The sequence below is a fragment of the Octopus sinensis genome, linkage group LG6 (genome assembly GCF_006345805.1).
Source record: "Octopus sinensis linkage group LG6, ASM634580v1, whole genome shotgun sequence".
Taxonomy (NCBI): Eukaryota; Metazoa; Mollusca; class Cephalopoda; order Octopoda; family Octopodidae; genus Octopus; species Octopus sinensis.
This window is the reverse complement of record NC_043002.1, coordinates 54,331,727-54,354,294: the sequence shown is the minus strand read 5'-3', so window position 1 is coordinate 54,354,294 and position 22,568 is coordinate 54,331,727. Positions and strand designations below refer to the sequence as shown.

General features: G+C 33.2%; 1 protein-coding gene across 4 annotated transcripts in view; it reads left to right on the top strand.

Annotated features, from left to right (window-relative positions):
- Nucleotides 1–22,347, top strand: part of LOC115212844 (clathrin heavy chain 1) — a 102,800-nt gene extending 80,453 nt beyond the window's left edge. For all 4 annotated transcript variants that reach the window (XM_029781618.2, XM_029781616.2, XM_029781619.2 and 1 more), the window contains 17 exons: nt 55–218; nt 1,260–1,385; nt 2,319–2,461; nt 3,618–3,740; nt 4,890–5,001; nt 5,362–5,484; nt 5,715–5,860; nt 6,999–7,182; nt 8,992–9,184; nt 10,056–10,213; nt 13,130–13,294; nt 13,475–13,631; nt 15,031–15,149; nt 15,429–15,992; nt 17,971–18,192; nt 20,153–20,228; nt 20,941–22,347. In XM_029781618.2, the coding sequence (XP_029637478.1) occupies nt 55–218; nt 1,260–1,385; nt 2,319–2,461; nt 3,618–3,740; nt 4,890–5,001; nt 5,362–5,484; nt 5,715–5,860; nt 6,999–7,182; nt 8,992–9,184; nt 10,056–10,213; nt 13,130–13,294; nt 13,475–13,631; nt 15,031–15,149; nt 15,429–15,992; nt 17,971–18,192; nt 20,153–20,228; nt 20,941–21,074 (2,909 nt within the window). In that variant the 3' untranslated portion in view covers nt 21,075–22,347. The remainder of the gene's footprint in view (nt 1–54; nt 219–1,259; nt 1,386–2,318; nt 2,462–3,617; nt 3,741–4,889; nt 5,002–5,361; nt 5,485–5,714; nt 5,861–6,998; nt 7,183–8,991; nt 9,185–10,055; nt 10,214–13,129; nt 13,295–13,474; nt 13,632–15,030; nt 15,150–15,428; nt 15,993–17,970; nt 18,193–20,152; nt 20,229–20,940) is intronic.
- The last annotated feature ends 221 nt before the right edge of the window (nt 22,348–22,568 follow it).

Genomic DNA, 22,568 nt, shown 5'->3' with positions numbered 1-22,568 from the left:
TTATAATAATAAAATTTGTTACTAATTTCTTCTTTTTTTTTCTCTTTTTTTCAGGTCTCTTTTATTTCTTGGGATCAATTGTCAATTTTAGCCAAGATCCTGACGTCCATTTCAAGTATATCCAAGCAGCTTGCAAGACTGGTCAGATCAAAGAAGTTGAAAGAATTTGCCGAGAAAGCAACTGTTATGATCCAGAGAGAGTTAAAAATTTCCTAAAGGTACATAATGTTCTCATGTTTTTTGAGACGAAGTTATATAAATAAATTCTTTTGTTGGTTTTAACCATAGAACTGTGATCATGCTGGTGTATTACTCCCTAAAAACATCTTCTGTTATTAATCTGGTGTTTATAGTGGTGAGCTGGCAGAACCATTAACATGCTGGATAAAAATGCTGAGCAACATTTTATCCATCTTCATGCTCCAAATTCATATTCTGTTGAGGTCAACTTTACCTTTCATCCTTTTAGGATCAATGAAATAAGTACCAGTTGAACACTGGGTCAATGTAATCAACTGACCTACTCCTCAAAAATTTCAGGCCTTGTGCCTATAGTAGAAAGGATTATTAATATGATGTTTGGAGAGTAACAACAGGTTCTTACAAAGCTATGATGTAAGATTTCAATTTCAGTATGAACACTTAAAAATGGATAATTTTGTATCATAGAACTAGGGGTGGTCTCAGGTAAAATATTATCTAAAGCAGAGCTCAGGAAACTTTTTAAGCAATTACCCCTAGATACATTTATTTACAATGTTACCCACTTGATTTGAAAGGAAGAAAATCATAGATTCTTTGAATTTAAGAAGTTTATTGAATCTGTTTATGGAGAATAAATACAATTAAAAATATAAAAAGTATAAAACAAATGCAATAAGATAAATTAATATCCTCATTATGAAACACGGGGATTTTTCTGGAAACTTTTTCACTTCAAGTTTTGGAGAAATGATGTTGACAGTGCCTTAGTGACCAAGTTGCTTGTAGTTCAAAATAGCATGATGCCTCTTAAACATTTACATTGGACAGATGCAATGTTGCCTGAAGGAAAATTTCTGTCGTAACAAGGAACACACTTTTTATATAATTTTACTGATGTCTAATGAGTCCTCATTACCCCCAAGAATTTCAATTTTACCCCAGTTCGCCAAATCTTGATTTAAATGGTTAAAGATGTCTCTATTTGGCACATAAATTGTTTCTGCTAAACTATCAATGAAAACTACTTTCTAAATGTGTTCCTCTTTTTATTACAGGAAGCCAAACTTACTGATCAACTACCATTGATTATTGTCTGTGATAGGTTTGACTTTGTACATGACTTAGTCCTTTATCTATACAGAAACAACCTCCAGAAATACATTGAAATATATGTGCAAAAAGTAAGTTTGCTGTTCAGTTTTAAATTACAAATACATTTTTTTCTTTGTTTTTTTTTTAAGACCTGCTTTTGCGTCAATTTTTCCTTATAAGAATGACTGGAATGATTTTGTTTCTTCAAATTTGGATATTTGCATATGGGTATCATTATAGTTGGAAGCCTTCTGTTTTTTGAGGCTTTTTAACCAATAGGCAAAAGCCAGGCTATGTGATTTTTTGGAATGTGCCTTTTACCATAGTCCCAGACAAACCAAAGCCTTATGGGTGGCCTTGGTTGATAGAAACTGAAAGAGCTGATTGTGTGCAAGTTCTTGTCTTGATATCTCATGATAGTTGTAAATGAGTGTCGCTGTTTTACAAGTGGTATTATTCATTTCCAATTTGCTGTGAAAACATATCTGGCCATGGGATGGTATTATCTTGTTTGAAAATGCGTAAGAAGTGTTGCTGACAGAAAGAGCATCCAACCACAGAAAAATCTACCTTGACAAATTTCATCTGACCCAGACACACATAGCAAAATGAGATCTGTTTTTAAGTGATAAAAGCAAACTCAGTAATTTTATGTGGCATGTAATACTGTACAGTTTTAATTTGTGTGTGTGTGTGTGTGTGTAATTGTTGCAAGAAAGAGGTGCTTCAATAATTTGTCTACAAGCTGAATCTATTTCTTGATTTTGTATTTGTTACCTATGTTGCTAATATTTTGGGAAAAGGCATGAGCATTACAATTTCTCCATCCCCTTTCACACTCCTAGTTAAATCTATAAGATTCTACTTAACTAATTGACTAAATTACTTCAACAAAGATGATTTAATATTTATGTGATAAAGCATCAAATTAATGTTTGAATGTGGTACTATTTCTTCTGAAATCCTTTTATTAAACATTGATTAGTGAACAATGATTTTTTTTTTTTTTTTTTACTGTGTAGGTAAACCCTGGCCGACTCCCTGTTGTCGTGGGAGGCCTACTTGATGTTGATTGCTCTGAAGATGTTATTAAGCAACTTATTATGGTTGTGAAAGGACAATTTTCCACAGACGAGCTGGTTGAAGAGGTAGAGAAAAGAAATAGGTATGTTATCTCCTGTTATATCTACTACTAATATTTTCTTGCAAGCTCATTTATCTCCTACTTTTTTCTCCTTTTGTCTTCTTGTTACTGTTTGCTTTTCACTTTCTCTTTTCTTGCCATGTATTTCAAGCAACTTTTTCTCTCTTATAAAAAGTGTCAAATTTTTATGAAATTTGACTAAATCTGTCCTATCCTTTTGGGAAGTCAGTACTTTCTCTCCCTTCAAATTCAAGATCAGTGTGTTTTTGCTATTTTAAAATTATACATACAAAAGCATCACACTTCAGTATACTTCACCATTCTCACAAAATAATCTGTATATACTTTGCAATGTGTCCTTAAGACATTTAATTTTGAAAGCCAAACTTAACTTATATGTACATACACATATGGCTGTGTAGATATGGAGTTGGCCTTGTTCTCACATGGTCTCTGTATGACACTTATACTATTGCCTCAGGCCAACCAAGTCCTTGTGAGTGAAATTGGAAGACAGCTGTATGGCAGCTTGGGTGTATGTGTTAGTATTTACATTCTGCTGAGTTCAAATTCTGCCACGGTCGACTTTGCCTTTCATCCTTTCAGGGTCAATAAAATAAGTACCAGTTGAAGATTGGACCAATATGAATGACTTATCCCCACCCCCAAAATTGCTGACCTTGCACCATAATTTGAAATCAATGTTTACATTTGACATCCTCACATGAAATAGTGGACAAAAAAACTAGTGATGTCATTGTTGACTTCCCCTAATATATCAACCACTGTGCATTTATAGATTAAAGGAATAAAAGTCTCTTATTTGAAAAATAGATTATGAGTGAGTAACAAGAAGGGCATCTGACTCTAAAACAGTGGTCGAATAAGTATTCATCTAACCCATTTTAGTACAGAACTAACAAACAAATATATGGTGAATCGATAGCAGAACCAATGGTGTCAAAATACTCTGTGATATTTGGTTGCATTCAAATCTTGTTCTGATCCTTTTTACCTTTCATTCTTCAATGAAGTGCTGGAGCCAATGTAATTGACTTTAACCTAAAATGTGAATACCCCATCATAGCCACTGACTAATGATGGACAGCAATGAAATGAGAAGAAATTGTGAATCTGGCTTCTGATTTTCTAAGTGTTCTGTTATTTACTTTTGCAGATTGAAACTCCTCCTTCCTTGGTTAGAAATGAGAGTTCATGAGGGTGTGACTGAATCAGCCACCCACAATGCCTTAGCCAAAATTTACATTGACAGTAATAATAATCCTGAAAGATTTCTGAGGTAAGAAAAACTTTTATTTTTTTTTTTTTGTGACATCTCCGTCAGAAAGTAAAATAAATGAGAAAAATAAAGTATTTAATATATGGTTGCTTAGCTTCAGGGCCAACATACTATCTAAAGCATTCTAGACATGATCACCCTGTCTTTCATTCAGACAGAATTTATATACAACTAGATGGTCCAATGTGTTTGTCCTCTTTTTAAGATAGTAGGGTGTGTCAATAGGGCAGATACAGATCTTGTTCCTTGTAAATTGAATGATCATTTAAGGGTTTTAAAGCTGGCTTCAAATTTGATGTGTAAATTTATGATGTTATGCTAAATAATCAGTCAGTGTTTCAGTATTAGTATAATCAGTACCTAGAGATGAGTAATTACCTTCTGTGCAGTAATTAATTTAGTTTAGCTTTACACAGTAATCTTGCATGGTTGAAGTATGAAACTAGATTAAGGCTTTTTATTCTAAATATTCTATTTGGGTTTTACTTTTGAAATGGTAATAAGACCCGGTTGCACTTCATGGGAAAAATTACACCTTAAACCATCAATTCTGTTTCATGGGATACAGCTGATATCACTATTAATTCTCCTGTTATTGGAAGTGCTGTCTATTTTTAGCAAGTTGAGTAACCAGATAAATAGAAACTCTCTATTGGCTTTTGGCAGTTCTATGAGATGATACACTATTTTGTTACATATTCTTCTGTGTATTCACACAAACTGAAGTCAGCCTATTGCCGCTTTAGCTCCATTAGTTGAAGCCTTTTGTCTTAGTTGGATGCATTCTTCCTCATATGTTATGCATAACTAATTTTACTGAATTTTCAGGATAATTAAACAACTTAGTGGATGAAAGAACATTCCTGGTTAGATATGCATAAACCAGTCAGTGGTCACATTCTGTTTTAGTTTCTTGTCTTGTCCTAATATTTGTCTATTCTACTTTTCAATTATACTTTTAACCTTACTAATGACAGAAATGGGTTAGCTACTGATGATTTGATTTCTAAAGTGAAACCTTTTTATTCTTCCATTTATGCTATAAGAAAAGTTATTAAAATTACAAAACTCCATGCCCTTCTCCGAAGCAAATATTAAAATGTCTTGCCTGAAGAGACAATATTATTTATTTCTAATTTATTGTTTCAGAGAAAACCAGTACTATGATAGTCGGATTGTTGGCAAGTACTGTGAGAAACGAGATCCGCACTTAGCTTGTGTGGCTTATGAGAGAGGATTATGTGATCAAGAATTGATTAACGTGAGTTAACATTTTTTTAAAGTTTGTGATAGATTTCACTTTGTTCAAAAAATAAAATAAAATATGATAAAGCCTATTTTACATCATAACTAAAAAAAAAAAATAATGGCTACAATTACAATGACTGCAAGTATTTATACTTTTTAAATATCTTGTTGAATTACTTGATCTTAATGTTTATGTACATCAGTGTATAAAAATACATGTCCATTTTTGGAAATGTTGACATACATGAGATTAAAATGTTTACTTGGGTTAAGTAAGGGATTATTTATCTATTTTTTTTTTTTTTTTTACTTGTGACATTTGTCCTTGATTTTCTAATGTCATTTTCTAAATTTTCTATTCTTCCTGTTGTAGGTTTGCAATGAAAACTCTTTATTCAAGAGCGAGTCTCGTTACTTAGTTAGAAGAAGGGATCCAGATCTTTGGGCTATTGTTTTAAAAGAAGAGAATGAATATAGAAGACAACTCATCGATCAGGTTAGCATCTACATATAGTGAATAAATTTTTATGTTGTGAGGAGGTAAAAACCTACTTTTTAGATCACTCTTCAGAATTACTTGTTATAACATCAAATTCTGAAGCTGTAAATTACACTTATGTTTTATATTTGTGACATACTGTTAATATAATTTTTTTTGTTTTTTATCTAATGGTATATTTCAATTTTGTTGGCCTCATTATTTCTATCATCCTCATATTTCTGAAGGTGGTCCAGACTGCTCTGTCTGAAACCCAAGATCCTGAAGATATTTCTGTGACTGTTAAGGCATTTATGACCGCTGACCTCCCCAATGAGCTGATAGAACTGCTGGAAAAAATTGTTCTGGAAAACTCTGTTTTCAGTGATCACAGGTAAATTATTTTTAATATTAGCTGAATAGTGCACTGTGTAGGTCTTGTTTACTGGACATCTGTTTTTTTATGTTTTGAAACAGTAATATGTAAAAATTGTTGAAGTCTATAGTTCACTGGTGCATATATTCACTCTCATTATTTTTCTTTGTTTGAATGTACAGCTCATTTTCATTTGTATGGCCTAGTTAACATTATACCAGGATATTAAATAATTACTTTTTATTATTGGCAATTAATTTTAGTTTCTTTTATTCTTTTACTGCCTCCTGTTTATTAGACTTTAATTCTGTTGGGGCATCACTTTCAATGGTTTTAATCAATGTTGACTTTTTATTAAATGGCACACTGAAGGGATGTAACTTGTTAGTCTAAATACAACAATGTACTTTTTTCTTATGCACCAATTCTTACAAATACACACACCATGATAACAGCAATGATTCTTTGACTTATAGCCTCATAGGGAAGACCTTCACGATTGCAACCAACACCACACTGAACACTTGGCAAATCTTCATTTCTAGTCCCTTCCAAATCTACTTACATAAAAATGTGCCAAGTGGAGATGATATCTTCAGTCACTTCAAGCCAACAAGGCCATCAGCCCCTTCCATTATCCTCAAACACTGTACCCCAAGTCTATCCCCTATACTTCAGTCTCTCCTTTACAAGGATCTGCTCTGATCTTTGGATACATGCTACAGTGTACCTCATTCCCAAGAAAGGCAACCTCTCTGACCCTGCACCTTAAATTTCTCTCCCCTCAATGAGCACTAGTATGATTTCCACTGGTAACTGATTATCTTCTGTGATCCACCAGTGGACTCTTGCCTTGGAGGAATTTGATGAAAGCAGTGTTATTTTCCTTAATAGTAGCAAAGCTTTCAACCAGGTCTGGTATGGAAATCTATCAAATTTTCCTGTCAATAAGCTTCACCTGTCTCTCATATCTCAGATCAGTAGCTTCTTCAAACCCAGATCAATGTGGTTGCAAAGAGAACTTAACCACATAGCTGTACTTAGAACCATCAGTATAAAATTATTTAGAATAAGTAATGGCCATCAACTTTTCAATGAGTAAATTTCTGTTTTTATCAAAATTGTAATTAAAACAATCTGTTGTAATACTTTTCAGGAATCTGCAGAACCTGTTGATCCTGACGGCCATCAAGGCTGACCGTAGCCGTGTGATGGAGTATATTAATCGTTTAGACAACTATGATGCTCCTGATATTGCTAACATTGCAATCACAAATGAACTGTTTGAAGAGGCTTTTGCCATCTTCAGAAAGTTTGAGGTTAATACCTCGGCTATCCAGGTAAGTTTTATTTTTTGTTACTAAACACATCTTCTTTAGCTTTAGGTAATTTACCAATTCCTTAGCTGCTTCATTGATTCTTTTTGAAATAAACCTTACAAATATTTTTTCTGTCTGGTTGGCAATAAAAAGGGAGAGTTCGGTTTTTTCTGGAAAGGGTTATGATAGACAAGATTATATATATAAATCAATTTAAATATTTGGGATTAAAAATTTAAAATAATTTCACTACCATTATGTTTCATGAAGTATTTACCTCAGTTAAGCCTCATTTCATGTAAATTCATTGTTATGCCTCTCTTTTACTCACTCTTATATGCTCTAGTTTAATTGATTATGTTTCTAGTAACAATATCTGAAGTTAGTGCAAATATAGAAACCAGTTTTTGTTATGTCCCAGTTCTTTTGTGAATTCTGTTATCTTCAAAATTTTAACACAGACTTCATAAAATGCAATGAAAAAATTACCAACTCTTGTGTTTAGATTTTATTTAATTTTCCTCTGCAAACATTTATGTTTCTTTTTTCTCAAGACATGTTATGTTCACATTTTTCTGAAACAATTAACTAATACCCATGAATTACGATTTTGTCTTAATAGTTAAACATTGGATTCTTAGATTTTCATTGTTATCGTATATAAAAAGGGATGGGTTGAGAATATTCAGCAGTCTTTCTAAAATATCAAAGAAAGAAGAAATTCAATAATTCTTATTTTCCATTATAGGAACTGTACTGTAAACTTATAAATTCAATGCATTCATAGCACAGCTATTCTTTAATTTCTTGCACGTTAGAGTGTTTAAACTAACCCATACAAAAAGTGGATTTAAAAATTAGTCAGAAAGTATGTTTTATGAAAATGAAGTATTATCATAAGCAGTTGTTCATATCATTGCCTAAAGGTTAGGGTGTTTGGCTTATGGTCACACTTTTGTGAGTTTGATTCCTAAACCAGGCAGTACATAGTATTTTTTGAGCAAGGCACTTCATTTCATATTTCTCCAGTCTCCTCAGCTGAAAATAAGCGCCAGCAGACTGCTGATATAATTCATTCTCTCTTAATATTCCACTGAGTCAAGGAGGTGACTACATAGATAACTAAACAATTAGTGAAAGCATGATACATAATACCGGCATTTTTGTAATTATACACTGAGGAGGTTGTAAGCCATGGGTATTGCAAAGGCATTATTCTAGCTGTAGAAAAATCATCTAATTTTGTCAGAAATGGTGCTAGTAGTTCTGTTAGTTTGACACCCTAAACCCTGATTTGTTAGCAAATTAATATCAGTGAGTGTTCAATAAATTCTGTTTCACTTGTATTATTGAGTACTTATGTGTGAAGGCACATGGCTCAGTGGTTAGAGCATTGGGCTCACAATCATGAGGTGGTGAGTTCCATTCCCAGACTGGGGTGTGTGTTGTGTTCTTGAGCAAGGCACTTTATTTCACATTGCTCCAGTTCACACAGTTGTAGAAATGATGTCACTGGTGCCAAGCTGTATCAGCCTTTGCTTTTCCCTTGGATAACATTGGTGGCATGGAGAGAGGAGGCTGGTATGCATAGGTGACTGCTGGTCATCCATGAACAACCCTGCCTGAACTTGTGCTTCGGAGAGTAACTTTCTAGGTGTAATCCCATGGTCATTCATGACTGTAGGGGTCTTTACCCTTTATGTTGTGAATATTAATACTAAAGTTTCTGTTATTAATCAGTGGTGAGGTTCTGTTTATAAATATATTGTACAGCTTTTAAAAGTAACACAATAGATAATTTTTCATTTATTATTATTTATTTTTTTGTAGGTATTGATTGACCATGTTGCAAATTTGGACAGAGCTTATGAATTTGCTGAGCGTTGCAATGATCCTGCAGTGTGGACACAGTTAGGTAGAGCTCAGCTCTCATCAAGTATGGTGAAAGAGGCAATTGATTCCTTTATCAAAGCTGATGATCCTTCACAATATATGGAAGTTGTTAATGTAGCCAGCAGCAACAGTAAGTATTTTGCAGTTGTACATCATCTTTTAACATCCATCTTCCATGCAGGCTTTGGGTTGCACATATTTTTTAGCTCTTTTTTCTTTTTTCTTTTTTTTTTACTTTTGTAAATCTTCTTGAAATTTGATATTAGTTGGTTAATTATTTCAAGTTAACTTTACTCAAATATAGTATGTCATGGAAACTGTCACTTAAGCATTTAGTGATTACTTAGACAATTAAGACTTTGTAGAGTATTCACCCCATTGAAACCATTCCTTTTGGTAGCTTTTTATATTGAATTAATTATCAAGAGTATAATTTTATACATATCTTTACTCCTAATATGTTATGAAATTTTAGATTTAGTTAATATATACTTTTTACCTTTTTGTATTTAATTTAAATTCCTCAGATTAAATTTGTAGCCAATCATCTCCCTCATTCTGTTATCAATCACAATCTGATATAAACTTCAGTTGGGGTTCTTCTTGTTTTTGTTTTTAAATTACAAAAACAACTAGAAATATACTCATTGAGATAATTCAAACTCAATTATTACTACTCCTTGAAATGATCTTCTAAATCCAAAATTGTTCTTAATCTGTTTACCTTTGTCCAAGTAGTTTTATCATTAGCAACTTGACCCTTTGCTTAGAAACAATTATATAAATTTCCTTGGAAACTTTTATAGAATATAATTTTCAGATGGCAAATGTTAATAAAAAGGAAACAAAATTATTTTATGTCAGTCTTAAGTTAAATAAATTTTAATGCTTTGTATATGTACACTTAACATTATATAGTAAGTATGGTTATTAGTTTTCTTTTATTTTGTTCTTTGTTTGTTTTTCTTAATCACTGACTAATCTAACTTCATTGTTAACAGACAGCTGGGAAGATCTTGTAAAATTCCTGCAAATGGCTAGGAAGAAGGCTAGAGAAACTTTCATTGAAACGGAACTCATTTATGCATATGCAAAGACAAACAGATTGGCTGATCTGGAAGAATTTGTTTCTGGTCCGAACCATGCTAATATCACTCAAGTAAGTATTGACTCTTAACATGATTATCATGCATGGTCATAGATTTTAGTTCACTTCACAATTACGTGGTTTTGGATTCCATTGTGAAGCACTTTCATTGCTACTATAACCTTGGGGTAAAATTTGGTAAATGAAGAGTGTGTGAAAGTTTGTTGAATGTCTATAGAAATGTATGCTTGTGTATTGATAAATAATTGTAAAATCAGTTGAGCATCAAGCAAAAATACCTTGTGGTTTTTGTTATATCTCTTTATGTTCCAGTCAGCTTTGCTTTTCTCTTTCTGATCAATAAACTCAGACTGTAATAAGTGTCAATATAATCAACTAAAACCCTTGAAAGTAGTAGCTTTTTATGGCCATAGTCCAATGGCTGAAACCAATAAAAGAATAGTAAATAGACTTTCATTAGCCCACCTTCACAAATTGCAGGAAAACCATTTTCTAATAAAGTTTTCAATTTTAGATTTCCTTGCCTTAAAGTATGATGTATTTTTCTATTTTGAGTCACCTAGAAAATATCTATTAGCTCCTTGAATGTTATAGTATTTACAGTAAAAATAGAGATATTGCCAATATAAACTAAGGGTTTCATTGATCATTGTTGCCCATGTAGCTGTACAGTGTGTACAGACATAAAAACCTGAGCAAGATTTTTTTGAGGACGGTTATGGTTACCTGTGCATGCATGTCTCTCCTCTTCATGCAACCTATGCTTATCAAAGGAAAGTCTTCTAACTTATGCCAGTATAGCTTGGTACCAATGTTACTGCAGGTATTGCTGTCAGAACATAAAGAACCAAAACTTGGTGCAAGGCATCTTACCTGACCCTCCAACAGTTTCACCTGTCCATTGCTGTGGATTGGTACTTAATATTTTTTTTTATTGACCTTGAAAGAACAAGATGCAAACATTGACCTTGGTAGGATTTGAACTCTAGAGTGCAGAGAGATGAAACAGTGCAAGGCATTCTATCTAACACTCTAACAACTCTGCCAGTTCAACACCTAAAACTCTTTTTACAATGTTGTAAAAAATGGTTGGTTGACCTGCAGCCAAATTTCCTTCAGATAATACTTTACTATCCTTAAAAATTGGGGAAGAAGACAAAAACGAACATATTGGGTAACTTAATTGCAATATATATGATACACATGGCTAGTAACAGAGATTTGACTTAAACAGCACAATATTCATCTTTAAAATAACAAAGGAACTAAAGTCTGAAACTGATGATACTCTACATTGACAGAAGAGAGTTGATAAGATTCATGAAACTAAATGTGTGTGCTTTGAAAAGTTTCAGGCCACCACTTCTCACAGCACATGAAATTAACTTATTTTAGTTTGTAGATTTGTATATTCTTACTATTATATTCTTCCCCTTTTTTTTCTCTCCCTTTTTATCTTTTCATTTTGCCATCAGCATTGAAATAAACTGTATTCATTCTTTAAATTTTTCTTATATTGGGTCACATCATAAATAATGGAGTATTTTCAATTGTATGAACTAAAAGTTGGAGGGGGATGGGATAAATTACCTGCAACATCTTGCTATAAAAGCACGTAATAATTTTGCCTTGTGCTTTTCTTGGTGCAAGTTTTGAAGAGGGCAGTTTGATTTTAAGTTATTTTTTCACTGCTATAATAGAAGTGACAAAGTAGCATATTTGGCATATTTTGCTTTGAGTTCAATAAAGGCAACAATGCAATGGAAAGTGCGAGGAATATTAATGCAGTATATGGCGATTGGATGATAAGTATAAGCCAGTGTCAGCACTAGTTCCAGAAATTCCGGGCCAGAAACTACATCCTAAATTATCCTGGAAAATCTATAGAACTTGACAAGGACGTCCTGCAAATCTTGGTACAAAATCCCATTGTAACTGTTGAGGTTGAGGAACTAGCAGAAAAGCTTAGATTTGGTCATTCAACCATTCATCAACCTGTGTCCCATCAGAAAAGTCAGCAAATTGGGTCAATGGGTTCTTCACAAACTTTCTGAGTCTAATCACGTGCAGAAAGTGAATATGTGCTTTTATTTGCTGTCACATCTCAAAAATGAACCATTCTTTGACTGAATAATGACTGGTGATGAGAAATGGGCTCTCTATAAAAATATCTAGCACCAAAGACAGTGGGTAGGGAAAAGTGAAACACCAGTACCCCAGGCTAGAGGTCTTCACTCACATAAGGTGGTATCTGTTTGGTGGGATATGAAGGGATTAGTCCACTTTAAACTTTTAAACCCAAACCAAATGATAACAAAGGAGATCTACTGCAAGCTGCTTGAGCAGCTTAAGTCAGCACTAGAAGAAAAACGACCGTCTTTGGTTTCAAGTTGAAAGGCATTCTTCCATCAGGATAATGGTCAGCCACATACAGTGAGGATGACATTCCAAAAACTGGAGTAGTTTGAATGGGAAACAATATCCCACCCTCCATATTTGCCAGACATTGCCTCACTGTCTTCAAAATTATTTGGATGGAAAAAATATGAATTCTGTAGATGATGTCAGAACAGTACTGGAGGAGCATTTTTTGTCACAGACAAGTGAATTTTGGAAGAGGGGCTTTGCAATTCTACCAGATAGATGGAACCGGATTGTAGAAAATGGAGAGTATATTTTAAATTAAAAAAAGAACTTTATCTTAATTTTGAAAAATAAGAGCTATAAAAAAAACCACAATAGTTATGGGATGACCCAATGTATTTATTTGGGTGTAATTCTTGTTACTTCATTTCACAAATATACTTAGTGAATTAATTGGAAATTTGGTAAAATTTCACTCTACGGTCCAATAAAATCTTTACTAAGGAAGATTCTAAAGTACTGGTGTTATATTGAATGATGTGTATGTAATATAATATTCTGGGGAGAGATTGTGAAATACATTTACATTTTACTTTTCTTTAGGTTGCTGACCGCTGCTTTGATGATAAAATGTATGAAGCTGCCAAACTCTTGTACAACAATGTGTCTAACTACGCGCGTTTAGCTATCACTTTAGTGCACCTTGGAGAATATCAAGGGGCTGTCGACAGTGCACGGAAAGCTAACAGTACAAAGACATGGAAAGAGGTAAGAATGTTAATATTTTACTTGTGACCCTTAATTATTTAGATAGCAAACATATTTGACTAAAATATTTTATCACTTCATGCATATATCTTAAATTTCGTTTTTTAGATATAATTTAATCTAATTATAACCATTTTTAAATATAATATTTTAATCTTTTAACTTTTTGTTCAATTTCAGGTTTGCTTTGCTTGTGTAGACAATGAAGAGTTTCGTCTTTCCCAAATGTGTGGTCTTCACATTGTAGTACATGCAGATGAATTAGAGGAACTTATAAATTATTACCAGGATAGAGGATTCTTTGAAGAGCTGATCACACTTCTAGAGGCAGCCTTAGGTCAGCATTTTCTCATTCCCTTATCAAGAATATTATGCTTCATCACATCAATAAAATTTATAATTTGGATGAATGATTTCATGTAACATTTTTATCATTCATGACTATAAAGTTCAAATAAAATATACCTGTATTTAGTTAGAGAGGTGGAGGTGAGAGGGAGGGAGGGAGAGAAATGTGAGTAGAAAAGAAAGAAGAGAGGAGTATAATAATATACTAAGGCCAAATGCATCATGTGGTTAGTTGAAGGGAGAGATGAAGAGCAAGAGAAAAAGACGGTGAGAGAAGTGTTAATAGCATGCTATAGGGTGGGAAGAGAAAGAGAAATGTTAAAGACATGAAGAGGGAATTACATGATTAAAAAGTTTGTTGAAGAGGTAGAGAGAAATATAAAGTGCTTAGCAGAAGGAAACTTTAAAATCATATAAGATATTATGACTGGAAGTGGAGTAACCTAGCAAAGTAAAAATAAAAATCATTTTTTCTTTCATAGATGGCTTCTCTAATCTTTTTCATTCTGTGGAATTTTCACAGGTCCAACTAGTGTCTTGATAATAGTAATACCAAGATATTTACTTGATTATCAACATTTCCTTTTGAATGTTCATTTCCAGCAAAGATTTTGCTTTGTGTAATGATAGAGGGATTATGATACTTGAGCTCATACATTATTGATTCAGACTTTAGTTGAATCAAAGAATTCTGATTTTGAAAGCTAGCAGTATTATCCAATTAGAAAATTGCAAATGTAATCACCTTATACCTGTTTAAAGATTAGTAAAATGATTTATCATTAATAAAAGTAATTAACTTCTTTCTCTGTAAGTACTCAATCAAATTTCTTTTTGGGTCTATTCAATTAAAGTACCTTTATTGAAATTAAGGGTGAAATTAAAACTATAAATTTTATGTATGTGTATTAAGTTTTATTCTAAAATAATTTTGGTTTGATAACTACAAGAGTGCAGTTCTGCATTGTGTGTACACTCTTAGCTTGTGTGATGTATATGTATGAATGTATTGTTTTAGAACAAATAGAATTATCTTGTTGTATGTAAATTTGGCATCACAAAAAGAGATGTACAATCTGCTCACATATATCTTAAGTCTTTGTTTATCTATAAATATTGTAACAGGTTTATAGTTTTATTTGTTCATATTCTCAGTGTGGTAGTAATCATTTTTGTTATGAAAACCTATTGCTTACATCTGTATTCCTTGAAGCACAAGTTAATTAGTTATTTGACATTAAATATATTCTCTTATTACCAATTTTCTTAATGGTGAATGCCACAAAAACACTTTTTTTTTTAAATTATAGTGTATTAAACTTATTGAACTGTTAGTGAGTTAATGTTTCTAAATATCAAATGCATTTTTCCTTTTCTACTTTATTTAGGTTTGGAAAGAGCTCATATGGGCATGTTCACAGAATTAGCCATTTTGTATTCAAAATACAAACCTGAAAAGATGAGAGAACATTTAGAATTATTCTGGTCTCGTGTCAACATTCCAAAGGTACTAGATATTTCTTGAGTGTTACTTGTGTGTGTGTGTATATATAATATAAATTTCTTAATGGTGTGCAAGGTGGGCAAGTGATTATGACTAGTTATTTAGTGTTATTTTGAAGTGTTGAAGAATATGTAGCTATAGTCTCATTTTGCATTTTCATCATTTAAGCCTCACAAGTAATACTTAAAATTAATCATAAAGCATTTCTTAATTACCTATATATATATATTTTATATATGTATTGAAATTAGGAAAATAAATACTTTCTTTATAATTTTTCAGGTTTTGAGAGCAGCTGAACAAGCTCATTTATGGGCTGAACTTGTATTCCTGTATGACAAATATGAGGAGTATGACAATGCAATTTTGACAATGATGAACCACCCAACAGAAGCCTGGCGTGAAAGCCAATTTAAAGATATCATAACTCGAGTGGCAAATATTGAACTTTATTACAAAGCTCTGATTTTTTACTTAGATTTCAAACCAATGTTAATTAACGACCTTCTTCTAGTCCTCACACCACGTCTAGATCACACCCGCTCTGTGAATTATTTCCTTAAAGTCAACAAGATTCCATTAGTGAAGCCCTACTTGTGGTCAGTACAAAAGAACAACAACAAAGCCATCAATGAAGCCCTGAATGACCTGCTTATCACTGAAGAAGACTACCAGAGTTTGCGGACGTCCATTGATGCTTATGACAACTTTGATAATATCTCTTTGGCACAACGGCTTGAGAAACATGAGCTTCTTGAATTCCGCAGGATAGCTGCTTATCTTTATAAAGGAAATAACCGATGGAAACAATCGGTGGACTTGTGCAAGAAGGATAAACTTTTCAAAGTGAGTCATTTGTTTCCTTATTTTGTTGACATATTGTACACCCCTTATTTTCATGTTTATCAGTTATTTGGCATATTTATTACTTTTCCTTTCCTATTTGGTATTTATTTGTTTGGTGTTTTTTTTTTTTTCCCGCCTTCTATTTTCAATGCCTTGTTGGGTACAGTGATGGCAATATGCTTAATATGCTCATTTTGCAATCCTGTTGTACTGGGTTCAGTCCCCAACTTAGGCAAGTGTCCTGCCCTTGCCTCAAGTCAGTGCAACTCTTGCATGTTCAAATTCTGCAACCTGTTGGACTATACTAGTGTTTGTGTGATAGACTTAACCTGATGCCTGGTTTTTAGTTGAGTCCATTCTGTTGCAAGCATTTCCTCTTAAGACTAAGTCATAAAAATGTTTTTTTCCTTTTTTTTTTTTTTGTTACTTTGTCTTTTCATTAGAGCTATGCTCAAGATGGAATTTTGATATACAATACTTAAAACAACTCTTCCCTGTAAGCTGCAAGTATGCAAGCTTTACAACCAGTGCACATGATTGCTGCAGGAAAGAAATTTGTACAGTATTAGCATTTTGTGCACACTGATGACTAAAAAAACTAGAAGGAATATTGCTACAGACTATATGTAGCTTTTAGAAATCCACAAATTACTTGTCTGAGAAAAGTATTCTTTTGAATTTTCTTTTAAAATTGTTTAATATTTTGAAAGCTTATTTTACATCTGAAAGAATTGCCTCAGTTTTTCTATTCCTTATTTGGAAATTTATTTGTATGAAGTGTATCATGTTTGTAGAGTGGTCAAATTTGCAGATTTTCCTTCTATCTGCCATATTTTCCATTGTACTTTTTCATCAGATACCATATAAGTAGTGTAATTTTAGAGCTACATACTTTGTCAGCAAGTAACATATTGTTTGCCATTTGAATGGGAACTGTTCACACAATATCAAGCTTAAATCTTTATTTTTAATCTTCTGAGGCTAAAGAATTTCACGTAAAAATGCTACATATATTTCATCATCACTATCCTCAACGTTCTCATACATTTGCTTTCTATGTTGGCATGGGCTGGATTGGTTGACACTATCCGAGTTATTTACTGAATAAAGTGTAAGATTTTAAGCACCTATTTTACTGTTTAAGACCCTGGTGTTGTAATAGGGTCAGTGTCAGTTACTGTCAAAATTTATCATTAATTCATTGTTGGGCTATTTGATTATTGATTCTACCAGCACTACACTACCATATTCTTAGTACTCTGACAGACGTGACTCTGTGGTAAAAAGTTGGGTTCCCAACCACATGGTTCTGGGTTCAGTCCTACTGTCTGGCACCTTGGGTGTCTTCTATAATCTTGGACTAATCAAAACCTTGCGAGTGGATATGGTAGACAGAAACTGAAAGAAACCTGACATCCCACCACTTGACAACTGGTGTTGGTTTGTTTACATTCCAGAAACTTAACAGTCGAAGGATTAAAACTTAGGACAATTCATTTGACTGAAACAAATAAAAGATAAAAGATGTTACTTCCACATGCCCATCAGCTACAAGTAAAAACACTTTGTCATATCAAAACTCTTCTCCCTACAAGTGTAATTTTGCTAGAATATCATCTCTGCTCATGTTTTCTGGCCATCAAATAATATACAGGCATTTTAAACTAAACATGAACCTCCTGCATCAGACATCTCATCCCTGTAGCCCTCTGCAACCAACAAACATAAACGAATTTATTTCTTTTATAATTTCTATATCACTAAGGAAATAGCATACAAATCTACATTTGATTACCATGCTAATTACGTTTCTCTTCATTATCTCAATGGAGTTAACTCAGTCAAACATACAGTACAGGAATTCTATATGACCAGTTGACTTATCAGTCGGTAGAATTTACAATTGAATGTATGTCTAAACTTGTGATAAAATGAACTTTTTCAAAATATTAAATATTGATATATTTTTGTTTTGCAGGATTGTATGCAGTATGCAAGTGAATCCCGTAATGTAGATATTGCTGAAGAATTAATAGTTTGGTTCTTGGAACAGAAAAACTATGAGTGCTTTGCAGCCTGTCTTTTTCAGTGTTACGATCTTCTGCGGCCTGATGTAATCCTCGAACTTGCATGGCGTCATAATATCTTAGACTTTGCCATGCCTTATATGATCCAAGTAATGAGAGAGTATACTTCCAAGGTATGTATCGATGATGAGACATAATGTTGATGTCGTTGTTGTATATTTTATTTTTCTACTTAGGGAGTTAAAATTATCAAGGCACCAAATGCAAAGTTTTTTATGTACAACAATGTTTCAATTTCCTTTTATGTACTTTATGCCACATTCTCCCTTCCTTGAAATTAATATAACTGATTACTCATAAAAAGATTTATGTCATAAAGTCTTGGAAAAATTTATTCTATTATATTGGTATATAGCTTAAATGATATTTTTTTAATTTTGATATTGATGTTTTAGAACCTAGTAAGTGTATTTTAGAAAGTAAGTATAATTACGTTTGCACACATTTAATTTGTAATTACTTTTAGTAAATGGACATAGATGTTTTCCATTTCTCAGCATCTAATGACACTTATTCTCAAATCCTCTCACCTCTCCCCTATGTGGCATGCCTGTTTTATTGGCATTAGCAATCATAGATCTCAATAGTAAAATCTGGAGATTCATGAATTTTGGGAAAGATACAGCAGTGGCTTCCTGTTCTTTCAGTCAGTTTATTTACAATTTACTCTTCTCGTTTCCTGCTCTACTGCTAACCATTTGGCAGGGGGGACTGGGTCACATGACACTGAGGTATGTCCACTCACCAACGGGCTTGTATGACACGTTTAGGGGAAAGCTCTCCTCCAAGTCATATATAGTTTAACTACAGGACTATCTTCTATTTGATTCATCCTAGGCCTGATTAAACCTGTGAGTAGAGGTGACTAAAGCATAACTCCACACTCCCCAAAAGCTCCCGAACTCTCATAGGGCACCAAAAATACAATAATTTTTTTTTAAATGTGTTTTTGGGAGGTGGAGGGCATTAGGTAATATATTCATAAAGTAGTGGAATCAAGCTATGAGAAGGATCTTGGGTGTTACTCTTCGTCTTGTGGCTAAGCAATAAAATATATAAATTTCTTCATCTTTTATACTTCCTTTATGTACAGCCTTGAAAATTTTATTTTACTAGATGTTGCGATCAGCATAATAGTGAGCTACAGTTTACTCACTGAGGTCACCATTTTGTTGAAGTAATTTAGCTTATATGGTTCATACTCTTCCTAAAGACATGGATATCATAGTCTCATCTCATTTTATTACCTCCAGTTAATTCTATGTTAGAAGTTGACTTGTAATGGAAACAGCTTAACAAAGAATATAGTGTAATGTTATTTTATCATTTAAACGTCTTACTGTAACCTGCTGTATGAGCTGTAACTGAATAAGTTGAATGTTCGATGGGCATATGTTGCAAAGGAGTGTTATTATCTTGGTGACAGGATGCTAAGGAGTGTAAATATCTCAGTGACAGGATACAAAATACAAATGTCTTATTCGATAAACTGTGGTCCATGCTGCCACCACTCATCAAACTTAGCTCATGAAAAAAATGACAATCTTTGTACCAGAACATCTAACTACAAATTTATGGATTCAAAAAAAATTTATGGAACTAAGATTTAACATGAGATTATAATAGATTGTTGCTATTGGAGCAAAGTTCATGTTACTATACAAAAAAAAAAAGCTTTTTTATTGTATGTGTTTGTGATGTTTTGGCAAGACTATCATCCAATAATAAGGCTCCAGCTCAAAAATTCAGAAGTTTTAGGAAGTGTAGAGTTATGCCTAATCACCACTACTCTTCTTTCTGCTCTGACCTGGGGTGATAGAACTCGTTCGGGGCTTCAGTTATGGGTCAAATAGTAGATGGTCTTGTGGCTAAGCCATACAGGAACCCATTAGTAAGTGGACATACTTCAATGTCACATGAACCAGTCCCCCTGTCACAGGCTAAGCAGTTAAAGAGTAGGAAGATAGCAATTTTCTGAAGGTTTTTTTTTCTAAGAATTTCTTATTGCAACAATTCTGAAAGTGAATATTTCAGCTTATATGGTTTTCCCCATTTTACATTCATTTATTATAGGTTGACAGGTTGGAGCAGTCTGAAGCTGTGAGAAGTGAAGAGGAGCAAAAGGCCGAAGAAAGACCACTGGTCATTGGTAAGTATTAAATATTTGGTGACAGAGATTACTGATGTTTCTATAATAGAGAACTGCTTTTACAAGCTACAGCTAGAAAATCAATAATTACTGTTCATTGGTTTTTTTTTTTTTTTTGACAAATCTCAGATTGATTCACTACCTTGGCAAGATTTTTTCCCAGAATATAAAAAGTAAATGCTGAATGTATTTAGACTAATATAATTGTCTGAATTCATATTATTAAAATATAAGCCAACTTCACTTTTTTCCTATTACAGTTTTTCTCTGCAACAGAGAGAGATAATTAGTTTTTGTATGTCAGCAATGTCGTTATGCAAACTGGCTACATCCATATAGTTTGTGCAGTAGCATTTTATGGCTTAATGCTTTCTGTCTACCTAACTAGCCAGCCAGCTGTTGTTAGTCAAACTCTCACGGAAAAGGTTTATGCTCCTTGTTCTTGATCACTAAACAATAGCCGTAATTAGATTTTAGCTTTTATGGTTAAACTTTAAATCAATTTGTAAACCCTTCCCTTCTCAATAAATATTCGGTCATTGTAATTACTTTCTAGCAAATTTAGATTTTGTACTTTGTGCTGTATTTTCTTGAGGACATATAATACTTTTTGTTTTTTCATGTTTTTGCATTTTATCAAACTAAGATCGATTGATCTTTACATTACTAGTCAGTTCAAATTAACTAAGTTTGCTTTTGTTTTCTTCTTCAGGTGATACCCAATTGATGTTGACTGCTGGACCAATGTCGATGGGCATGGCAAATACCACTGGCCAGGCATATCCTAATCCCACAATGGTGGGAATGGCAACTCCTATGACCAATCCAGGCTATGGATACATGTAGACCGCGACAGCTCACCTGCCCAACCAGCCAGCAGCATGTAATTTTTATGGAAACTAATTGGACTGGCTTATGAAAAGGCCAGCAGTTTCTGCTGCCTTAGACCTTTATACTCTGCAGCATTCATTTTAGGGTGGACTTACATTGTATGGGAAGGCACATAATGCTATTCTAATGAACATTTTCGGGACACAAGCTGATTGGTGGAATTGTGTAATTGATTTGATGGACCAGTCAATGGATTCATAAAGACAACTCACTAGCCTGAAATACACCTACATTTTTTTTAATGCACACATTTATACACACATGAACATTTGAAAATATTGTCGAAATGGTTTTCATCAAAACCAGAATTGATGTGCTGCCTTCAGCAGTGAGCTTGTAGTGAGTCAGACTAGTTTAAAATTAAATAAAATAAATATTAATGGGCTTGGCTAAGGTACCACCAAAAGATTGGTGTTGCTTAGAGGGTGGGTAATGAAGTCGGATAGCTTGACAAGATCAGGTCTTAGGGGAGTGGAGAACCAGGGGTTTGGTTGGGGTGGGTCAGGCAGGGTGCACAACCATTCCGTAGCTGAAAGACATCTATGGGAGAGATGCTGTCTAGGAGAGGGATATGAATATTCATCGGCTTGTTTTTTGAATAGCTTTGTCAATTATGTAGAACTCCTGATGCCAGGAAAAATATTGAAAATTAAAACAAGAACTTTTGGGGAATTAAAAAGGTAAAAAGTAATTAAAAAATCTAGGAAATTTAGTAGTTGAAAGTATAAAATTCTTGTTTACTCTACACACTGTTGTGTATTCATTAACTCACGCACACTCATGCAGTCCAGCAAGAAAACTAACTAATGGTGAATTAAATGGCCATTAGATAGATTGCATGTGTGTACTCAGTCTCAGAGAAACCTGTGTAAATTAATTTTTGTAGCCATGGCTTTTAGTGGGAGAGAGCGTATTGCTCCAGCTTTTTCTCCCCTTGACTTCTTACTGGGAAGGAAATTTAAAATACAGTTTTCAGAAGACTCATTTTCTCTCTTTCTCCCTCTCTCTTTTTCTCACACACACACACACACTCTCTCTCTCTCTCTCTCTCTCTCTCTCTCTCTCGGTTTATTTGTTCGCTAAAATATTGTAAACAGCTCATGTTGCTCCTCATCTTCAGACTGAATATTATTATTATTATATAGAGTTGTCGTTCATCCTGCTAACTAGCATGTACAGAACGTCATTTAATTGAATATATGACAAGTAAACAGAAACTGGGCTCGCAGTTTTGTTGGCTGTTATTTTTTCTTTATATTAATTTTGAAAAGTGTGTATGTGTATGTCTGTTAGTGTATGTGCAAATAATATATATATATATATATATATATATATATATATATAAATTTGCTATTTTGCTTATATTCTTCAAACAAATGAAGAAAAGGAATAGAAAAAGTTCATATATTAATGAAAATTTTTTTTCTTTTTTTAATTAACAACTTAAAC